The 19,786-nt window shown below is 39.7% G+C and overlaps 1 protein-coding gene across 1 annotated transcript; it reads right to left on the bottom strand.

The window, feature by feature from the left end:
- Positions 1 to 471: 471 nt before the first annotated feature.
- Positions 472 to 5,609, bottom strand: LOC126425056 (uncharacterized). The gene is made up of 4 exons (XM_050087966.1): positions 5,554 to 5,609; positions 4,150 to 4,958; positions 3,376 to 4,062; positions 472 to 3,261 (listed from the first exon to the last, which is right to left on the bottom strand). The coding sequence occupies exons 2-4, from the start codon at positions 4,357 to 4,359 to the stop codon at positions 2,743 to 2,745; spliced, it is 1,416 nt and encodes a 471-aa protein (XP_049943923.1). The 5' UTR covers positions 4,360 to 4,958; positions 5,554 to 5,609; the 3' UTR covers positions 472 to 2,742.
- Positions 5,610 to 19,786: the final 14,177 nt, after the last annotated feature.

The raw sequence follows: 19,786 nt of genomic DNA, 5'->3' as shown, positions 1-19,786 counted from the left end.
ATTCTGAATAACATGATCAGATGTACATAATCTTGAAGGTGGTCTGAAGTGACCAAAATCGATACAGCTGTGTGCAAGAAATGTTGTTCAGAAAGTTCTGAATAGCTGTAAATCACCACTTAACAAAACTCCGTTACATTTCAGTTGCTCAGTTCTTAACAGTTTATCTTCCATGCTTCCATTTTGTGTTCATGTGGCAGGTGAATGAAATAAACATTGGCACAGTTAGTTAAGGTTTGAAACACAGGAGTAGAAGTTGAACACTTAGCACCTGTATTAAACTAAGTTCTGAAAGAATTCACTTACTGGCACCAAAGATAGTCCATATCAACATTGAGATTATAGTCTACTTGGTTCACATCACCGATCTGCAACTATGCTGCTATCACTAAGGTAACAATCTTATCATCCAAGGATCAATAAAACACATTAAATGATATAAAAAATATTTTATTTGATTATTAAGTCTCTTCAGGACACATTTCCATTACATACATAAGTAACAAAAATGCTTGAAATCTTTCATAAACATAAGAAAACATATCTTAAGAAACAGAGGGAAACATTACACCAGTCATTCCCAAAAATCAAAAAGAGTATAAATATATGACAACCATCATGTTGTACATGAACCCACATTATTATAGACAGACACCAGCTAAAGGAAAAACCTTGAACAGACATATACAACAAGACAAGGACATATGTACAATTCAACAAAAAGATGTGAAACATTTGGAAATAGTGGGTAATTTATCTTTGTACTCAACTGGAAATAAAGGATATGACAATGCTTCTAGGTGACATTTACATTCCTTAAGTTAAACACTATTCTACTTATGTGACAGGATTACTTAGTGATTTATCTCATGAGATGCTATACATCATCATTCTTTCTCTGCAACTCATTATGAAAAACAAAAGCTTTACTGTCAGCCAATCCCAATACAACACGAATAATCAGTTAAGAAACTTTTTTTTTATATTTCATAATAAAATTACATAGTTAACAGAAATCCTTACAATTAAATCTGGACAGAGGATATATCAACACTTCCACCAGGAAACCAACTGTTTCAAAAATAAATAAATAAAAATAGTAGAACATAGGAGGAAAGTCCTGCTAACTAGCAACTATGGGAGAGGCATGGGCCAGACCTTGTGGAAAAATTAGATAACAGGTACCAATACCATCTGCAATGAATGATACTAATGTTGACTTGGTTCCTGCTTATATGCAGTATGATGGCCCAACTGAACAGCTCCGTCAGGAGGGTCAATATGCAGCTAGATCATCTGCTTCAGGCAACTACATAGTCAGGCATAGGTTTGGTTCCTGTTGAAGCATTGGTAGGTGGGACTTTACAAGGCATGGCCAGCATCTGAATAGCAAAGGGGTGAAAAGCAAAATCTTGAGGGGGGGGGGGTGGGTGGGGGAGCAGGCACAAACTTGTGGGGGTAACTCGTTTTTAGGCTTCGAACTTATGCTATTAGGGTTATTGCAAATTTTGGTGGTAGGCGTACCAGTAAATTAGCTTACTATGCCTATTTTCATTCACTGCTTTCATATGCTGTCACATTTTGCGGTAATTCATCATTAAGAGAGAAAGTATTCATCGCACAGAAGTGCAAATCAGAATAATGCCTGCAGTCCATCTAAGATCAGCTTGCAGACCTTTATTTAAGGAACTCAGGATATTCACAGAACCTTCACTAAACAAATATTCACTTATGAATTTTTTTGTTGTTAATAATTCATCCCAATTCAAAAATAACAGCAAAGTGCATAGCTATAACAGTAAAATAAAGTATGATCTTCACTATTGTGGGTTATATCTGACTTTGGGATGAAAAGGGGTGAATTACACTGCCACAAAAATCTTTGTTCATTTACCTAATAGCATTAAAAGTCTGATAGCCAAACAACATTTGAATTTTTTGATATGATTTTTGCATATGAAGTAGTAACTGTAAAAAAAACTGTAACAATAACATTCCACTATTAAATGTAGTATTCATGAACTATGGAATAAGTATTAATTTAATGTAATGTAATGAGCAGCTCAGTCAAAAGGTAAAGGGCAATCCCATTCAGAATATGGTCGCAGCTGTGGTGCCTCTTTCATAGTTTTACAGGATGTAATATGGCATGGTTAGTGTAAAGTTCTATATAGCATGCACAAAGCACAATCTCTCTGTTGGTAGCCTACAGCTGAAAGAGCAAATGTTCCCGAGTTAATTGCATATGGTGTTCTAATGCTACAATCTTGAGAAGAAATTATACCTATTAGTGCAACTGTGCTGTGTAACACCACTGTTGATTGTGGATGAATCTGGTGCAAGATCCCGTTATTTACTGCCTCACTACATACACTAAGCGTGGTCTATGCAGGTTTTTCTTAGATCAGATACAAAAGTTTACTAGAAACACCAAACACAAGACGACAGTCTCATCATCAAAGCTTTTATCAATACAGTTTAGTGATTGTGACAGCTACTACAATTCCAGGAGAGTGTAGTTGTGGTTTATACTGACCACAGGTTGTGTGCCTTGCATGCTGGCCAGAAGTGGAGTCAGAGGACATGCGCAAAACATAAATGGCAATTCAATGTTGAAGAGTACTGTGTACACTGTGCTGAAAAACCTGCACTTCCAAGCGCACAAAAAAAAAAAAAAAAAAAAAAAAAAAATCTCAGAGCTACTGGATGGTTTCCTTACTTGTCTTTTGCATATACATGGTCTCAGCTACTGTTTCCCCTTCCCAAGAGGTCTTGTATAATGGTCTCAATTTCTGCACAGGATGGTGTTGCAAATGAATGTTCCTTCTTTTCACATGTCTTCCTTACTGATTGGAACTGTCTCTGAATCCTGCATGTCTCATTTGGTGGAGCTGAAGTTACTGGAAAATGTGGACCAACGAGTTCTTTTTGCGATGCAATACCTGCCCTCATTTCTTTAATTAATTTATCAAATGACACAAGGAGAGAGCCAGCAGCTTCACTGTTAGCACTTCTTGCTAATTGTTGCACAATAGTCAGCCTGTCTTCCAAAGCAGCTCGGTAGTCAACAGTGCTGCCAGCACCTGAAGTCTGCTGAGCAACTATTTGTGTCAACTCCTGCACAGATGACTCTCTGCAGAACCTGTCTTGCATAGGGAGCTTTACAGTTCCTTTGCTGATTTCCACTGCATGAATGTGTTCACAGAGGTTACCCTTGATCAAATTGTCTGTGCAAGAACACACACAACTGTGCACACAGATCTGAAAAGAAATACAAAATAATACATAATACACACATGTGGATTAACATCTCTTAAATTGGCACAAATGGTTGTTGCACCTAGGAATTTAACTGTTGAAAATAAGTGTACATACCTTGCACTCAGTACAGGACAATGAGCATGCAGTGCAATAGTTCTCTGTATAGGTGACAGTATATGGGGGCCAATCAGAAACGGTGTATACATGCCATGTGCCATCTTCAACGCAGTGTATCAGTTCCTTATTGATACCACAACCTCTTCTGTGACTCTTACTTATTTCAGCACTGCGTGTAGTTCTCTCTGTCCCCTTACAAAGCCTTATTAATCTTTGAAAAAGTGAGTCCCTCGTTCTGTGCAACAGGGCCTGGATACATTTATCTACTCTGTTATTTATTTTCTTCAGTAAGTATGAGTATTTAAGAGTTTTATGGTTTGCTTCTAAGAACATATTTGTATTAAGGCCAAGTCCAATTCTGTAGCTGTATGCCCACATATGCGCCCTCCATGAATATCTATCTTTAAAGTACTTGCCAAACTCCTCAGTTCCTTCCTCCTCTGCACACCAAGTAAGAAAGCCATCCAGCAGCTCTGAGAATTTCTCTCTATCTGTCTGTAAGTGCAAAGTTTTCAGAGCTTTGTATACAGTACTCTTCAGCATTGCATTCCCATTTACTTTTGCACATATATTCCGTCTCCATGCCCGATCAACGTGCCAGGTACATAACAACCTATGTTCACTATGGCCCATAACTACACTCCAGGCACTGTAGTAGCAGTCACAGTCATCAGACATGAATACCTATAAAAATCAAACACATATATTAATGCTATAGTTATTTTCAGCAAGCAGTGGATCAAACATTCTCTAACGAAACTGTCTTCTTACCTTTGTTTTGATGTTTCCAATACATTTTTTAATCTGCTCAAAGAAAACTTGCATGGACCTTGTGTCAGTATATGTACTGAGGCAATAAGAAACTGGACATCTAGCACCAAATTCATCCACGGTCAACAGTGTGGTCAGATAAAATTTATACTTATTAGTGCCATGTGTGCTGTCTATCAAAACTTTTTCCGCACAGAATTTTTTTGCCATTTTCTGCTGATAGTCATAAGGACTATCATAAAGTCACTTTCTGATAATTTGTTTCCATTATCCTCAGTGCCTTGGGCTTTGTAATAAATCACCGGGGAATCTTTCCCTAGGCGCTCTTGTTGTCTCACCCACAGATCAACACTGGTTGCATCATCTTGGTGTGCACTACTATCGTCCAACTTGTATTCTTTCCTAATATTTCTAATATCTTGTTTGCTTAAAAGATGAACTCTTCTGAAGAGTCCAACTTGAATGCTCTCTCTCACTTTCTTCAAAATTGTAGTATCAGGAACACCTTGTGCAATTAATTCAGCAACCATTGCCCTGTCAGCTGTGGTCAGATGTAGGCTACCCACAGAGAGACTGTGTCCTGTAGAACTTGACATTAACCATGTTAGATGACACCTTTTTTATTACCAAACAGGCAGGGCACGTGCCGCCAATTTTGATTGAAGGTTCCCTTAACCTTCTGCCTGAAGCTGTTTTGTCAACATATCCAGAACGGTGGCAAACAAAATAATCACATTTCTGTTTTCCCCTTGGTCTTATGAAGGAAACCTTCTCTTCAGCTTCCATCTGTTCCTTCCACAGAAAGAACTCTGAAAATAAAATTACAATGCATAAGTAATACAAACTTAAGTACAGCATTTGTGTGTTATTCTGAGGAAATAATTTAGTTGAAATACACAAGATAACACTGAGTAAGATCAAAACACATTAGCAGCTCTCTAATAATTATTATAAGCAAGGTGCTTGTGAAATAATGGTAATGGAGACAGTCTCTCCTACTCATGTGTCATAAGAATCTGAAAATGGTTGTGGTATGTACATACAATCAATGTCAGACTGCTTTATGCCAACATTCCAAACTAAGCCTAGGGCTACACTACAGATCAGCCTGTCACCACCACCAAGATTTAGAAACATGTAGCATGCTGGGGCAAATCTAGATTAACAACTTAACAAGTCCAACAATTTAGAGTAGTTTTAAGTTATACACTGAAGATATATTGCCAATCATTGATTACCCTATGATACTTTCTTACCTATATTTACATAAATGACACCCAACATGAACACTAATAAATACTAAATCATATCATAAACTCACTGGAAAGTCCTACATATACAAACAATGTACATCATCAGTTATCTGGCAAATACAAATAATAAACTATACTTTTGTTTCCTCACCTTCCACAGAATTAAATGTCATTTCTTTGCACTCCATTTTCTGTTGGTGAACACACTCCAAATGGTGTATCAGTTCTTGCCTCCGAGAGCATCTAATTGTATAGCACTCGGTACATGAAAAAAAAAAAAAAAAAAAAAAAAAAAAAAAAAAAAAAAAAAAAAAAAAAAACAGGTTTTTGCTTAATATCTTAATAGCCTACTGCAACGGAAAAAGAACGTGTAAGCACAATTAATGCACTTATTCATCCATCATGTTTCATACTGCCAATTATGAAGGAGAATCTTCAGGGATGTGGAACAACACAGTGAAGCCGCAGTGAGAAACTAGGGCCTGCATTACTTAAATATCTAAAATAAGTTATTTGTGCTTCATGAAACTACTTTAAAAATTTAGAGGAAAGGCCGCATCCCCGATATCACACTGGTGATATCTCCATAACGTTTTCGCCAATATAGCACACTTCACTATGAACCAGCCATCTGCTTGCAGTTACATTAAGATTCACGCAGCACTCATATGGTGACAGAGAGGTAACCAACTTGCCTCCTACCTTTCCAGACGCGAAATTGTGTCTCTTCATGTGTTTGTTTACGTCTGTTACCAACTTGTCGCAAATATTACATATTTCTTTCCTAGGCTGTACATAAATATTCTTGCGATGCTTCATCCTCATATGTCGGTACAAGCTTTTTCTTGTATTAAAATTTGTTCCACACACGTCACACAAGCCTGCCACACCACGAGTCCGTTCAACATTATCCATAGTGTACCTTGCGACGATGAATTCAGAAAAGCACATCAACACACACACCAAGATGGGTCCCGCAAAAATCATACGAAGCGTTCAAAGATCTACCTGCAATCAGGTACGTCTCATTGGCTCTTACCGCCAACCAATGAGATATCGGTGCCAGTTGAAATAGCTATGTATAATGCCTCGTATAATTAACTTACTGAGATGATGATGGTTTGCCCAATGAGCTATTTGTAAACAAAAGCGAGAGAGCTGATAGATATGACAAAACAAAATTGTACATTTTCTTTACTCGAAAGATCAACAACGACCAACACGGGTGTAATCGACAGAGAAGCACCATAGAGGACACCGACAAATTTCTTAAATACAATCTGGCGTGAGTGTCATATGATAGCGTGAGAAGGAAGTTTATCTGAAATCGGTCACGTGACGACCCTCGTGCTGTGGAGAGAGATATTTGTCCAGACCACCAAATTCGCGAAAATGTTGCTAAGAAATGAGATTGCTACGATAATCACAACGTATAAGTTCTCTGGCATGAAGCACAATATAATTAACAGTTAACTGTGTAGTTTTTCTAATAAGAATTAACTGACACATATACAAGACATCTTAAAATTTGGATGATCTGCGATTTATTTCAGATTATAGTGGAAATAGGGATTTGTGGAAGGCACTCTGAGGAATATATGGTTTCAATTTTACAATCAGGAAGGATTTGTACAGACATTTGAGAGCTTTCCATGAAATCGACGTAAATTAAAAAGCAAATAATGAAATAAGTTACATGCCAGTATCTTATAATATGCTTACGTGCAGTGTTGCCCTCGATCGCCACTAGAAAACGCATATGACAGCTCCTCAAACACTACTAAATAAAATGTGATACAGTATTATAGTGTAATGTTGGTTTTTTGTTTCAGATTTATATAATTTATAAATTTGATCAGCACGTGTTTCCCACTCAATAATAACGTGCTTTTAGTTTTACATTTCTTACCACACTTTAAAATAATGGAACACAGAGTGGTGTTTTTTTACATGCAGTACCAGAGAAGAGTTTAAACGGTAGTGGATTGTGAATGTGGAATGAACCTGAAAACACAAGAAATGTAGTTTGATTCATTGGGACAAAAACAGAGAAATCTGCTCCGATCTTAGGCCTTCGAAGATGATATGCATAGGACAAACTGACTGAACTGTTTCAGATTTGAATATGCTGGGTATCCAGTACTTTTAGTGAATAGTGAATCAAAGCAGGTCTAGGCCTTGTGTAATCAGATGCAGAAAAGCCCACCAATGAGTGTGTCTGTACCGAGTTTTTTACAAGAATATTAACATTGTAGTGGTGTGTCAGAACATCAGCTCGTTGCTCATTTGTGCTAACATACATTAACACAACTTCTTCGCAAAACCTTTCCCCCTCACAAGCAAAATTTTGACATGTATATGCTTAAGTTTGATGGAACTGTGGGTTCTTGCAAAAGCTTGTTATGGGCATATTATCTTCATGCAGTACAACAGCTCTTTGACTGCCAGAAACACTATGTTACATAGTACTGTGCTGACAGCCTTCACTATTCGCCATACTTAAGGCTAAAAATTCTGATTCTGTTGACGACAGGGACACAGTAGGCTCTTTCTTAGATGCCCAAGAAACTCTGCAACCCAAAACTTTGAAAAGATAACCACTTGTGCACTTCTATGTCCTCTGTGATCAGCCCAGTCACAGTGAACATAACAAATTATGGTATCAGTACAGTTTTTATCCTTAGCACACAACAAGCTCATTTTATGGTTCATGTAATTTAATGCAGCACAAATTTTAAATCATTCCATAAACACAGACTAGCTTATGTTTAGTACCTGGTCACAATATTTATTGCTACATGAATATCTGGTATGGAACCTAATGTGACATACATCAATGATCCCATTAACTTTTTACATCAGTTCTCAATGCATTCATTTTTTTTGGGTTAGCTGAAGAGCCAACACCGTGTTACGAATGGAGGCCGAAATGCACGCGTTTTAGCTCACGCAGGCTGGCGTGAGGAGGGAAGACCTATACTGACGTGAGGACTGGAACATGACAAGGAATGAGAATACAGAAAGTGGACATAATTAGTTTGATACTTAACTTTAATCCATTAATGATGAAAGTCGCTCGTGACGGTACATGATTCATAATATTATCTGTTCAGAATACATTTTTGAAATAATTATAGTAACTGAATATGGCCCCTTGCTATGTCGTAGCAAATGACGTAGCTGAAGGCTACGCTAAACTGTCATCTTTGCAAATGAGAGTGTATGCAGACAGTGAAACATCACTAGCAAAGTCTGCTGTACAACTGGGGCGAATGCTAGGGAGTCTCTCTAGAATAGGCCTGCCGTGTGGCGGCGATTGGTCTGCGACACCACATTCCTCCCCCGCAAATCAGCGGATGGTTGTGGTATAAGGCCTCCGCCTGCCTTGGGGAGGATCCCATGTTGACGTATGCGATGAGGTGGGGAACCTAACAACAGGAGAGGCAGTGCCACCCGCACCCTGCCATTCGGACCGTGGGGGGATAGGGAATGCCTGGAAACCTACTCCAGGGTGCACGCCAACAGGAGGGGCCGAAGGATCGACCTCCATCGGGCCGGGGCACCCGACGGGCGCAGACGACATATGGTCCGGAGCGGGCAAGGGTTCCATGTTGGAGGACAACTGGTTGCGGGGAGCGATCGGCGGCATGTGACCCAGGGGGGCGCCTGGCGGCTGCAGCGACCCATCCACTGTGGGCGTCCCCGACGGGGGAACAGGCGGCGGCGGTGGCGCATCGCCATGGGGCAAATGGAAGGCAGGGTCGGTAACACCTGGGGCTGAGGCGAGCCAGTAGATGCGGCCCCGGGGTGCTGACCATATGGCACCATCGCTGAAAGCAGACGGCAAGCGGCAGATCCCGTGCAATGACAGAGGCGCAGCTGGTTGAGATGCTGGCGCACCTCACCAGAGGCCCCCAAAACCATATACATAGCTCGTCCGAGGCAGCAGAGAATGCGCTCTTTGAGCCAATGCCGTGAACCCTGATAGTGGTGGTAGTAGACAAATTCGCCTGGGGCAAAAGCAGGTGTCTGCCCCTGCACAGGAACCAGATGCGGCGGATGTAGCAAAGACATCAAGGTTCGATGATGGCGACCGTGGAGCAACTCAACCGGCGAGCGACCATCTCGGGGCTGAGAGCGATATGAGGACAAAAAGAGCAATAACGCATCCTCCCGTGAATGTGACTCTTTCAACGTAAACATCTGTGAATTGAAAGTCCTGATGAATCGTTGAGCAGCACCATCTGACTGTGGCAACAACGGTGCGGACATCAGATGTTGGATACCATTGGCCTTGCAGAATGACTGAAATTCTGCGGACATGAATTGTGGGCCATTGTCGGAAACAATTGTCTGTGGAAGACCTTCAATGCAAAAGATAGCAGATAACACCTGGATGGTGGCATATGATGTCTTGGAAGGCATCCGGACAACGAAAGGACAATTCCTGAATGAATCTATCACAAGCAACCATCGAGCATTCCAGAATGGACCAGCAAAAACGATGTGTAAAGCGTTGCCAAGGGAAAGTGGCTTTTGGCCACGCAAAGAATTTCCGGGGTGGTGCTGATTGTTGTTTGGCACACACCATGCAGGAAGAGCACATATTCATAATCGCAGAATCAATTCCGAACTAAGTACAGTGCTGACGAGCAAGTTGTTTCGTTCTCACTATACCCCAATGTCCTTGGTGGAGAAGCTTTAAGACAGAGGACTGTAACGAACATGAGACCATGACCCTGGACTGATCATTATCAGAATGCAACAGCAAAACACCATGTCGAAAAAAAGTCTCTCCTTGTGAGCAAAAAGGTGGCAAACTAACCAATGAGTCCCCAATCTGTGACTTTGACAAGGGCCATTGCGTAGCAACAAAATGCAGAACGGTAGCAAGGACAGGGTCGGCAGTTGTGGCTGCAGCAACACGACAAAAATCAATCAGAAATGATTCGACCACGTCATCGGTATCCAAATCAATGAACATACAAGCAAGTTCTGAGGAATCAAATGCCCTATCCTCAGCAACAGGCAAACGGGACAATGCATCGGCGTTTCCGTGCTTAGCAGTGGACCGATACAAGATATCGTAGCGGTACTGCAAGAGTAAAATAGATCAGTGAATGAATCTCTGCGCAGTACACGGAGGTACAGGCTTGTTCGGATGAAAAAGCGATGTCAAAGGTTTGTGGTCTGTGATTACGGTAATGTGACGACCATACAAGAAGTCATGAAACTTTGTAACACCAAATACGAGAGCCAATGCATCTTTCTCGATCTGTGAATAATTACTTTTGCGCAAACGAGAGCAATTTGGACGCAACGGCAATAGGGCGATCGTGCGAGCCATCTATGTGCGCAAGCGCGGCACCGATCCCAAAATCTGATGCATCCATCATCAACAAAAGGGACTTCTGGGGATCAAATGGTGCAAGGCAAGTAATGGAAAGCAATGCTGATTTCAACGGGCGAAAGGCACATTCGCATTCCATCATCCAAACGAACAGAACACCTTTACGGAGTAAGCGATGAAGCAGAGCTGAAATGGAAGAGACATGCAGCACATATTTGTGATAGTAGTTGATTTTTCCCAGCACACATTGTAGCTGCTTCAAATTCTGCGGCGAAGGCAAGTCTTGTATGGCACGGAGGTGCGTGGACCTGGGATGGATGCCTTGGGCACTGACTACATGGCCCAGGTAAGGCAAGTCTCAAGCAAAAAACACACATTTGTCCTTCCATAAGCGAAGACCATTATGTCGCAAGACCTGAAATAATGTTCTGAGATTGACTAAATGATCTTCTTCTGTCTTTCCGGAGATCACAATATCGTCCAGACAGTTTGCTGCAGTATGGACTGACACACAAACAGTTTGTAGATATTGCTGAAACAATGCAGGTGCAGATGCACACCCGAATGGCAGTCATTTGAATTGATACAAACCAAGATGCATGTTAACCACCAAAATGCGCTGAGATTTTTCATCCACCGGCATTTGCAAGTACACACCTGCTACATCCAACTACGATAAATATGTGTCTGGGCACAGTTTGTCAAAAAGATCTTCCAGGCGGGGTAAAGGAAAAGTTACAATCACTAGTTGTGGATTCACTGTTGCCTTGTAGTCCACACAAAGTCTCAATTTTCCGGAAGTTTTTGGCAAAATTACTAAGGGCGATGCCCAGAGAGAAGCCTGCACACGTTCAATTACACCTTGTGATTCCAAATCATGTAATGTTTTTGCAACCTCATCACACAATGTGTGGGAAACATTGCGCACTCTGAAATATTTTGGTTGCGTGTTTAGTTTCAGATCCAAATGTGCTTTATAGTTCTTAGCGCAACCGAGGTCCGGTGCAAAAATGTCTGCAAATTCTTCACATAGATGAGAAACACTGTCTGAAGGCATAGTCTGGTTCACTGATAGGACCTGATTTACTATAGACAAGTTAAACAACTGAAATAAATCGAAACCAAACAAGTTCACTGCAGAAGAAGAACGAAGGACGTAAAATGACAGAAGTTGTGACTGTCCTTGGTATGTTGCAAGAAGACTGCACTGTCCTAACACAGGGATCTCATGACCTGAATAGTTGGTCACAACGGAGGTGTGCCCAGCTGTTTGTAAGGGTTGTAATTGATCTGTCAAACTGCAGCTCCGGTATCGAACTGGAATGGTATCACTTTGCCATTAATGTCCAAGTCGACAAAAAGTTTATTTTCCTGCTGATGAAAAGAGTGACTGTCTCGTGTAGCGTGAACGGACACTGGTACAAAATCACTTGCGACTTGACGGGAGTTCCAACGATGTCGACGCACACAATTTGTGGGATGAGCACAGTCACTGTTAGAGAGAGTGGCACTGGGCGGAGTTGAATGAACAACATGAATTTCCATGGGTGAAGTTCCGCGATCCCGAGTATCCTTCATTCGGTTCCGGCTCCGGCGCAAAGCAAAGGGTCTGGAATGGTTTTTAGTTTCCGATCTGAGATTTTTCTGGCAAACACTTTGAACATGTCCTTTTTTATTACAGTAAAAGCAAATAGCTTGGCGTGATGGGTAATTCTCACGCGAATGTTTAGTAGCACACCATGGGCATGATTTGAGCACTGCATTTGCTTGCCAGCACGGCACACATGTCTGAGAGCCTGGCGGTGGCGGCGCGGCCGGGCGTGAGGGCTGTTTACTACTCTGTGCAGCTCGCCCGGCGGGCCGGTTGACCCGACACATGGCTGGCGAAATTTCAAATGATTCCTAAACAAAGTCAAGTGTGTCCTGCCTATCCAATATGTGCATCACTTGTTGAAGGCAGGGATTGACTAGTTTCAAAATATGTTCCCTTAAATGAACATCAGAAATGTTCTGTGCAACTGCATCACATGCCATAGTATCTGAATATGGGAATCCACATTGACACTCAAAAGCACAATCCCTAGTAAGGCCTTGCAAGGTTGCAACCCACTCCCGATTAGTCTGACCTGCCGTACGTTTTGTACGAAAGAAGGTATAACATTTCGCAACTACATTGACTGATTGTTTGAAATATGCATCTAATGCAGACAAAATTTCTTCATAGGACAGAGTAGCTACGTCACGTCGGGGAAATAATTTGACTATCACACGGTAGGTTTGCACACCGACGGACGACAAAAGAAAAGGCTGCCACACGTTACTTTGAATTCTGTAGGCGGTGAGATGGAATACAAATTGGCGTGACCACTCCGTCCAGCTTTCCAGTGCAGCATCAAAAGGTCTGACGGTCGGTGCAACTGTGTGTTGTGGCTGCATTAGCAGTGGAGGGGCGGCTGCCGCATCGTTTTGCATTGCACGTTGACCCTGGACGAGCTGTCCAAGGGCATCCAGTAATACCTGCGTCTGCTGATACTGTAAGCGATAAACTTCGGACAGTACATCTGGAGACTGTGGCGAAGCCGTTACACAATTAAATCAGGGCAGTCTCAATGACATATGTCAGTATAGGTTAAACACCATTTTTACTCCTTGTCGCCAACTTTGGGTTAGCAGAAGAGCCAACACCATGTTAAAGTGGAAGCCGAAATCCACGTGTTTTAGCTCACGCAGGCTGGCATGAGGAGGGAAGAACTATACTGACGTGAGGTCTGGAACATGACAAGGAATGAGAATTCAGAAAGCGGACGTAATTAGTGTGATACTTAATGATGAACATCGCTCTTGATGGTACATAAGTCATAATATTATCTGTTCAGAAGACGTAGTAACTGACTATGGCACCTTGCTAGGTCATAGCAAATGATGTAGCTGAAGGCTATGCTAAACTGTCATCTCTGCAAATGAGAGCGTATGTAGATGGTGAACCATCGCTAGCAAAGTTGGCTCTACAACTGGGGCGAATGCTAGGAAGTCTCCCTAGACTAGACCTGCCATGTGGCGGCGCTCGGTCTCCAATCACATAGTGGCGACATGCGGGTCCGATGTATACTAACGGACCGCAGCCGATTTAATAGCTAACACGTAGCAAGTGTGGTGTCTGATGATGATGCCACAATTTTCATATTATTCTCATTTCAACACACTTTACTACATGAGAATTGAAACAGAATTACATTAATATATATCAAAAACTTTTAATACTTTTTCAAGACAGGAACCTTCACAATTAGTAACAGTACCCTTCACAAAATTTTGAAAAATTTTCATTTCCAGATAGTTCCTAAGCAGACCTCAATCCTTAATTCTGAAGTTATCACTTAGTAACATCTGTAAGTCATCCATTCCACTTTGGGAAGTTGAAGCTAACAGCAGATCATCGATGTAAACAAGTATGTTTTATTGCTCTTTTCAGACTTAAATACAAGCAATCCTCATAACCACTGCTCACAGATACTAAGTCAGCTATTACTTTGTCAAATTTAACGTTTATAATTTGAGGGAGTGCTTTAAACCACACACAGTGTTTCTAAGCTTACAAACTTTACCATCCATTTTATTGCAACATACAGTAGGTAATTTAAGGCAAGTCTCTCGCTATCTCACCAGATCGAAGAACAATACAAGCATTCAGCAGATACCTGGCAGAGTTATTCTCATTTGTTGTGTGTCTACAAAAAGGGTTCACAGAAGTCCCACAAAACAACATGAAAAAAATTTGATGTCAATTGACTTACAGAAAGTACAAAAAATTTGTCAACTAGTCTTACCTTTAAATAATGTTGGTCAAATATATATAATTAACTTTGAAACAAATTTGTAAGCTCTACAGTTACTATATCCTATATATACCACATCAAAACTACCACAGGAATGAAACAGTAAAGGTGAATACCAGTCTTGGAATATATTCTGAATACAAACATTATGAGGTACAATGACCTCCTCTGTGCCAACTAACACCATTTTCGAAACCATCAGTTGTGCAAAATCTGACTTGTACTTAATTCACATTGCATCTTGAAAGCCATGGATCGAAGCAGCTGAGCCTAAATGACAACAGGTTTTTCACCCAGGAAAAGCTAAATTGAAATGTACATATGTGTTGCCACATCTGAACAAATTTATGTACAATCTTGAATTAAAGTAGCAGGAACTTGAGTTGATTTACATGTATTCCTGAGGTAACTGAAGTAGTTGAAATACATTTATCCTGTAAAATCTGTATTCTTCTTAACTGTCAGCCAGCCACATTTTGCTGAGTTCTATAGCCTTCTACAGGTATTCTCTCTAAATTTTACAACAGAGACCATGTTACAGGTATTGTTATTTCAGTGATAATGTATGTGAAAATGGGAGAAGGAAAAATAAGATGTCATGTATAAATCCATCATTCAACCATCACTTGTTTATTTATTTATTTATTATCATCCCAATGATCACATTTGTGATATAGGATTTGTCAGGGTACATTTTAAGGCGGCGCGGTTATCCCGCGTCGCTCCCCTACGCTCTGTAAAGAAGTATGGGACTCATCATCATCATTTTAACAACTATATAATATCTTTACAAAATTTGTATCTGTGCTGAATTCATATTAATCTATCTTATGTTTAATACAATATACAACTAAAAAGTGTTTTTATAACATAATTTCTTATGCACTTTTGTAATTTCATTAGTCACATTAACTTAAACATATATTGTTATACAGCTGCACAGAGATATTCACTTATGCTGTAATAACATTTGTCAAGCATGTGGTTCTTTATAATAGTTTTATATTTATTCTCATTTTCCAGCTCTTTGATATGTTTTGGTAGTGCATTAAAAAGTTTGATGCCTTGATGACATACATGTTTCTGGCTTCAGGTCCTTGTTAGAGCTTGTATGTGGAGATCTTTACATTGCCGTGTATCGTAATTATGGAAGTCTCTATTGGTTTTCATTTTGTCCTGATTTCTTTTGGTCACCAACAGACATTTCATAATGTATAATGATGGAATCGTTAAAATTTTCAATGCTTTAAAAAGGGGCCCACAATGTGTTTGAGGTGGGCTGTGGGTCATTATCTGAATAGCACGTTTCTGTAATTTGAAAATCTCATTTAGACAACAATTTGTTTTTCCTCAGAATACTATCCCATAGGATGCAATAGACTGAAATTAGCCAAAATATACTAATCTAGTACAGTCATTACTATGAACTCTTTAAATTATTCTAAGTACAAAACATGCTGAATTTAGTTTTAGTGCTAAGCTCACCACATGGTCCTTCCAATTAATCTTCTCATCAATGTGCATACCCAGGAATTATTCACACTGTACTCTTTAAAGTTGTTTGCCCTCCATGGTGGGATTTAGGTCATCCTGTTCACTTATTTTTCCATATTGCACATAATTATTATTATTATTATTATTTTTTTTTTTTTGCATTCAGTGTTAGCTTGTTAGCACTAAACCATTTTTGTATATCTTGTAGGACATGGTCCAGAGTACTGTGCAATGACTGCTTCATATCATTAACGATTAAACTAGTATCATCAGCAAATAACATGATTCTAGCTTTTCTCTCTGACACCTGAATATCATTAATGTAAATGAGGAACAGCAAGGGGCCTAATACACTTCCTTGGGGTACTCCTACTGTGACCTCCCTTGGATCTGATCTTAGTTTAATTTTTTGATTAATATTTGGTGCTGTAATTTCAACCACCTGCATCCTGTTTTTCAGATAAGACTCAAACCACCCTTTTACCGGTCCTTTGATACCTATAGCTTCAAGCTTTTTCAAAAGTATGCTGTGGTCAACAGTGTCAAAGGCTTTTGACAAACCTAGATTTATCCCAACTACACTATTTCCCTCTTCCAATTTAGTGATTATTTCTTTTGTGTATTCTAGTACAGCTGTTTCGGTACTTCTCCCAGCTTGAAATCCATGCTGATTACTGTTTACCAGATTGTGCATATTAAGATAATGTGTGACTCTATATTTCATTAGTATCTTTAAAACTTTAGAGAAAGTTGGGAGGAATGAGGCAGGTCTGTAGTTTTCTATTTTAAGTTTATCACCCTTTTTCAACAGGGAAATGACTTTAGAAATTTTCAGTTCTTGTGGAAACACGCCATCAGCCATTGAAAAGTGTGCTACGTGCGACAATGGTTTCACTATCTGATTAGCTGTTTTCTTTACTAATATTATAGGCACCTCATCTACTCCAGCTGACATCTTGGACTTGAGACTTTTAATCATTTTTAAAACTTTCTTTTCATTTGTTGGAACTGCCATCATACTGCTGGCTGCCTTGGGTGCTTCCATCTTAATCTGCTCCCCAAAATTCCTGCTTAATGTCTGGGGTACATTTAAAAAGTAATTATTTATATAATTAGGCATGGCATATTTATCTACCATTTTATTCTTCTCATCTTTTCGAATAATTTCCTTGTCTTTGATAGGTATCCCGGTTTCTTTTCTCACAATTTCCCATGCTATTTTAGTTTTATTTCTGATCTGTTTTATTTCCATATTATTACTTAATAACTTTGCATTTGCAATTACTCTGGGGTATATTTTCCTATACCTCTTTACATATTCTATAAAATCAGTATCTGTACACTCCCTCAACTCTGAATTCAGTTTTTTCATGTTTTCACATGATTTCTTAATGCCAAGAGTCATCCAAGAACTTGACTTTATGTGTCCAGTAGACCTGATTCTGGTCAGTTTCTTTGGAAAACACATCTCAAAGTACATCACATAAATCGATGCAAATACACTATATGCCTCATCTGTACTTGTTTGTTTCATAACATTTTCATTTTCTAAGATACTTATGAACTGATGACAGCTGTCCACAGAGAAGTTTCTTTTGTAAATATTATTTACATCTTTATCTTCCTTTGACCTTAAAGATTGTTTCTTGTTGTGGGAACTTTTCCTAAGTTAATTAACTGTAGAGACATAAAAATTCAGAGAAGGGTTGCTGTGCTTGTCTCGTGTTTGCTTAGGCAGCATTTGAGTGTCACAGGAATACTCAAGAAACTGCAGAGGGAGACATCACAAGAAAGACATCTAAGCAAAAGAAGCCTTCCTCTTAAAATTCCATTAGCCCTACTACATGTTCCAATATGAAAACAGACATGTGTTATTCCAACCTAAATACAACATAATGAGACTGGTCTCAAAATTAAAATAACTCAGGCTCATACAGTGTTGTAATGACACTCTTTGTATATTACAGTAATATTACTTTTCTGGTCATTCAGATAAAAGGAATGATTAGAGAATATTGCTTAACACTCGGAACGTGAGTTATACTGTTAACTTTCCACCAGAATTACACAGAAAAGCAATATAACAATATACAACATTTTCATAAGTAAACATTTAATCATTGACATAAATGTTATCCAATAGTGAATGATCCCTCTGACCATGATGCACAACTAGCCATACTAAATTGTATCATACAAAACATATGAATAAATGACCAAACAACAGAAACTTTCAATGCAGTCTTGCAAAAGATTGATTAGAAAGATGTATATGATGTGAAAGACATCAATTCCAACGAGTTGAATGTATTTATATACTGGATTCGATCAAGCTCTAACAGCTGCTGCCCAATGAAATGACAGAGTATGGTTCAAATAAGCCCTGGAATAGAAAAGGAATCAAAATATGAGCAAGGGAAAGGAAAATGTTTAAAATGATAAAGTAGGACTGACTTTGTACTGCGAGAAACACTGTACTGTACTCAAGAAAGTGATCAAAAATCTCTGTATACTGACTGAAATCAACACCTGAGATAATAAAATTAAATCTATATGAGCAATAGCTAAAGGAGAGATCAGTTAAGCAGTGTGGTGACTTTAATAACAAAGAAAGTAGTCCATTAATACAAGATAGCCAGAGAGGCAATGTTCTTAACAATCACTCCCTTGAAGTAATGAGGGTTGATCGAGATGTAAGGTTCCCTTCATTTTTACAAACAGACAACATTGATTATTTTCATAGAAATTTACACTGTTAGACAGAAGAAACTTTTTAGCTCTATTTTTACACATAATTGTAACTTTTTCCATGCATTTTTGTAGATGGTGCTCCAATATCTGATTCCCCATGCCGTAGAACTCCGCCACCAACCCGCTGAGGCACTTCACCTCTTCTTTTGCTTCACTGTCACTCCAGAAGTGGTGGCCATCCTCATGATCCTTTAACTTGGGGAATAAGTGTTAATCGCTAGGCACATGGTCTCCACTGTAAGATGGGTGGGGCATGAAAGTCCAACCAAAGTTTGTCTAAAGTTCCTGGGTTTGGTGGGAGACATGAGGTTGGGCATTATCGTGAAGCAGTATTACACCCTCTACCAGTTGTCCTCTCTGGTGGTTCTGCATAGCTTGCCTGAGTTTCCCTACTGTTTCAATGTAACTGTATGAGTGATTGTTGTCCCAGGTTCCTTGAAATCCATCACCAGTATCCCCTTACAATCCCAAAAGACAGTCGTCATGAATTTGCCGGCAGAAGGAGTTTGTTTAAACTTATTTGCGACTGTTGACCCTGAGTGATGCCACTGTTTGGATTTTTCTTTCGCTTTGGGAGTGAAATAACCACCCACATGGCATATTCCATGACTATGGAGTCCAACAATCCGTCCTTATCTTCTTGACACTGTACAAGAAACTGGCCAGCACAGCAAAGTCATATATCCTTGAGTTCTGCCGACAGAATACACAGGACCCATCAAGGGCAACAATTGTGATACCTAAATTTTTAGAGCTTTCAACTGTACCATAAGAACTCCCAGGAATCCCAGAAAAATGTTCACGGGTGGTGAACCTCCTGTTTTGAAGCATTTTGCGTTGGACCATTTCGATAACTGCCTTGGAAGCTCAAGTTCTTCCACTTTGTTCTTCATTGTGGACCTCCTTCTGACTGGCACTAAACTCCATGCACTATTTTCAAATGCATTGAATGG

This window comes from Schistocerca serialis, chromosome 10, assembly GCF_023864345.2.
Source record: "Schistocerca serialis cubense isolate TAMUIC-IGC-003099 chromosome 10, iqSchSeri2.2, whole genome shotgun sequence".
NCBI classification, from domain to species: Eukaryota; Metazoa; Arthropoda; class Insecta; order Orthoptera; family Acrididae; genus Schistocerca; species Schistocerca serialis.
Note: the sequence above shows the minus strand (reverse complement) of the source record. Positions and strands in the feature narration are given on the sequence as shown.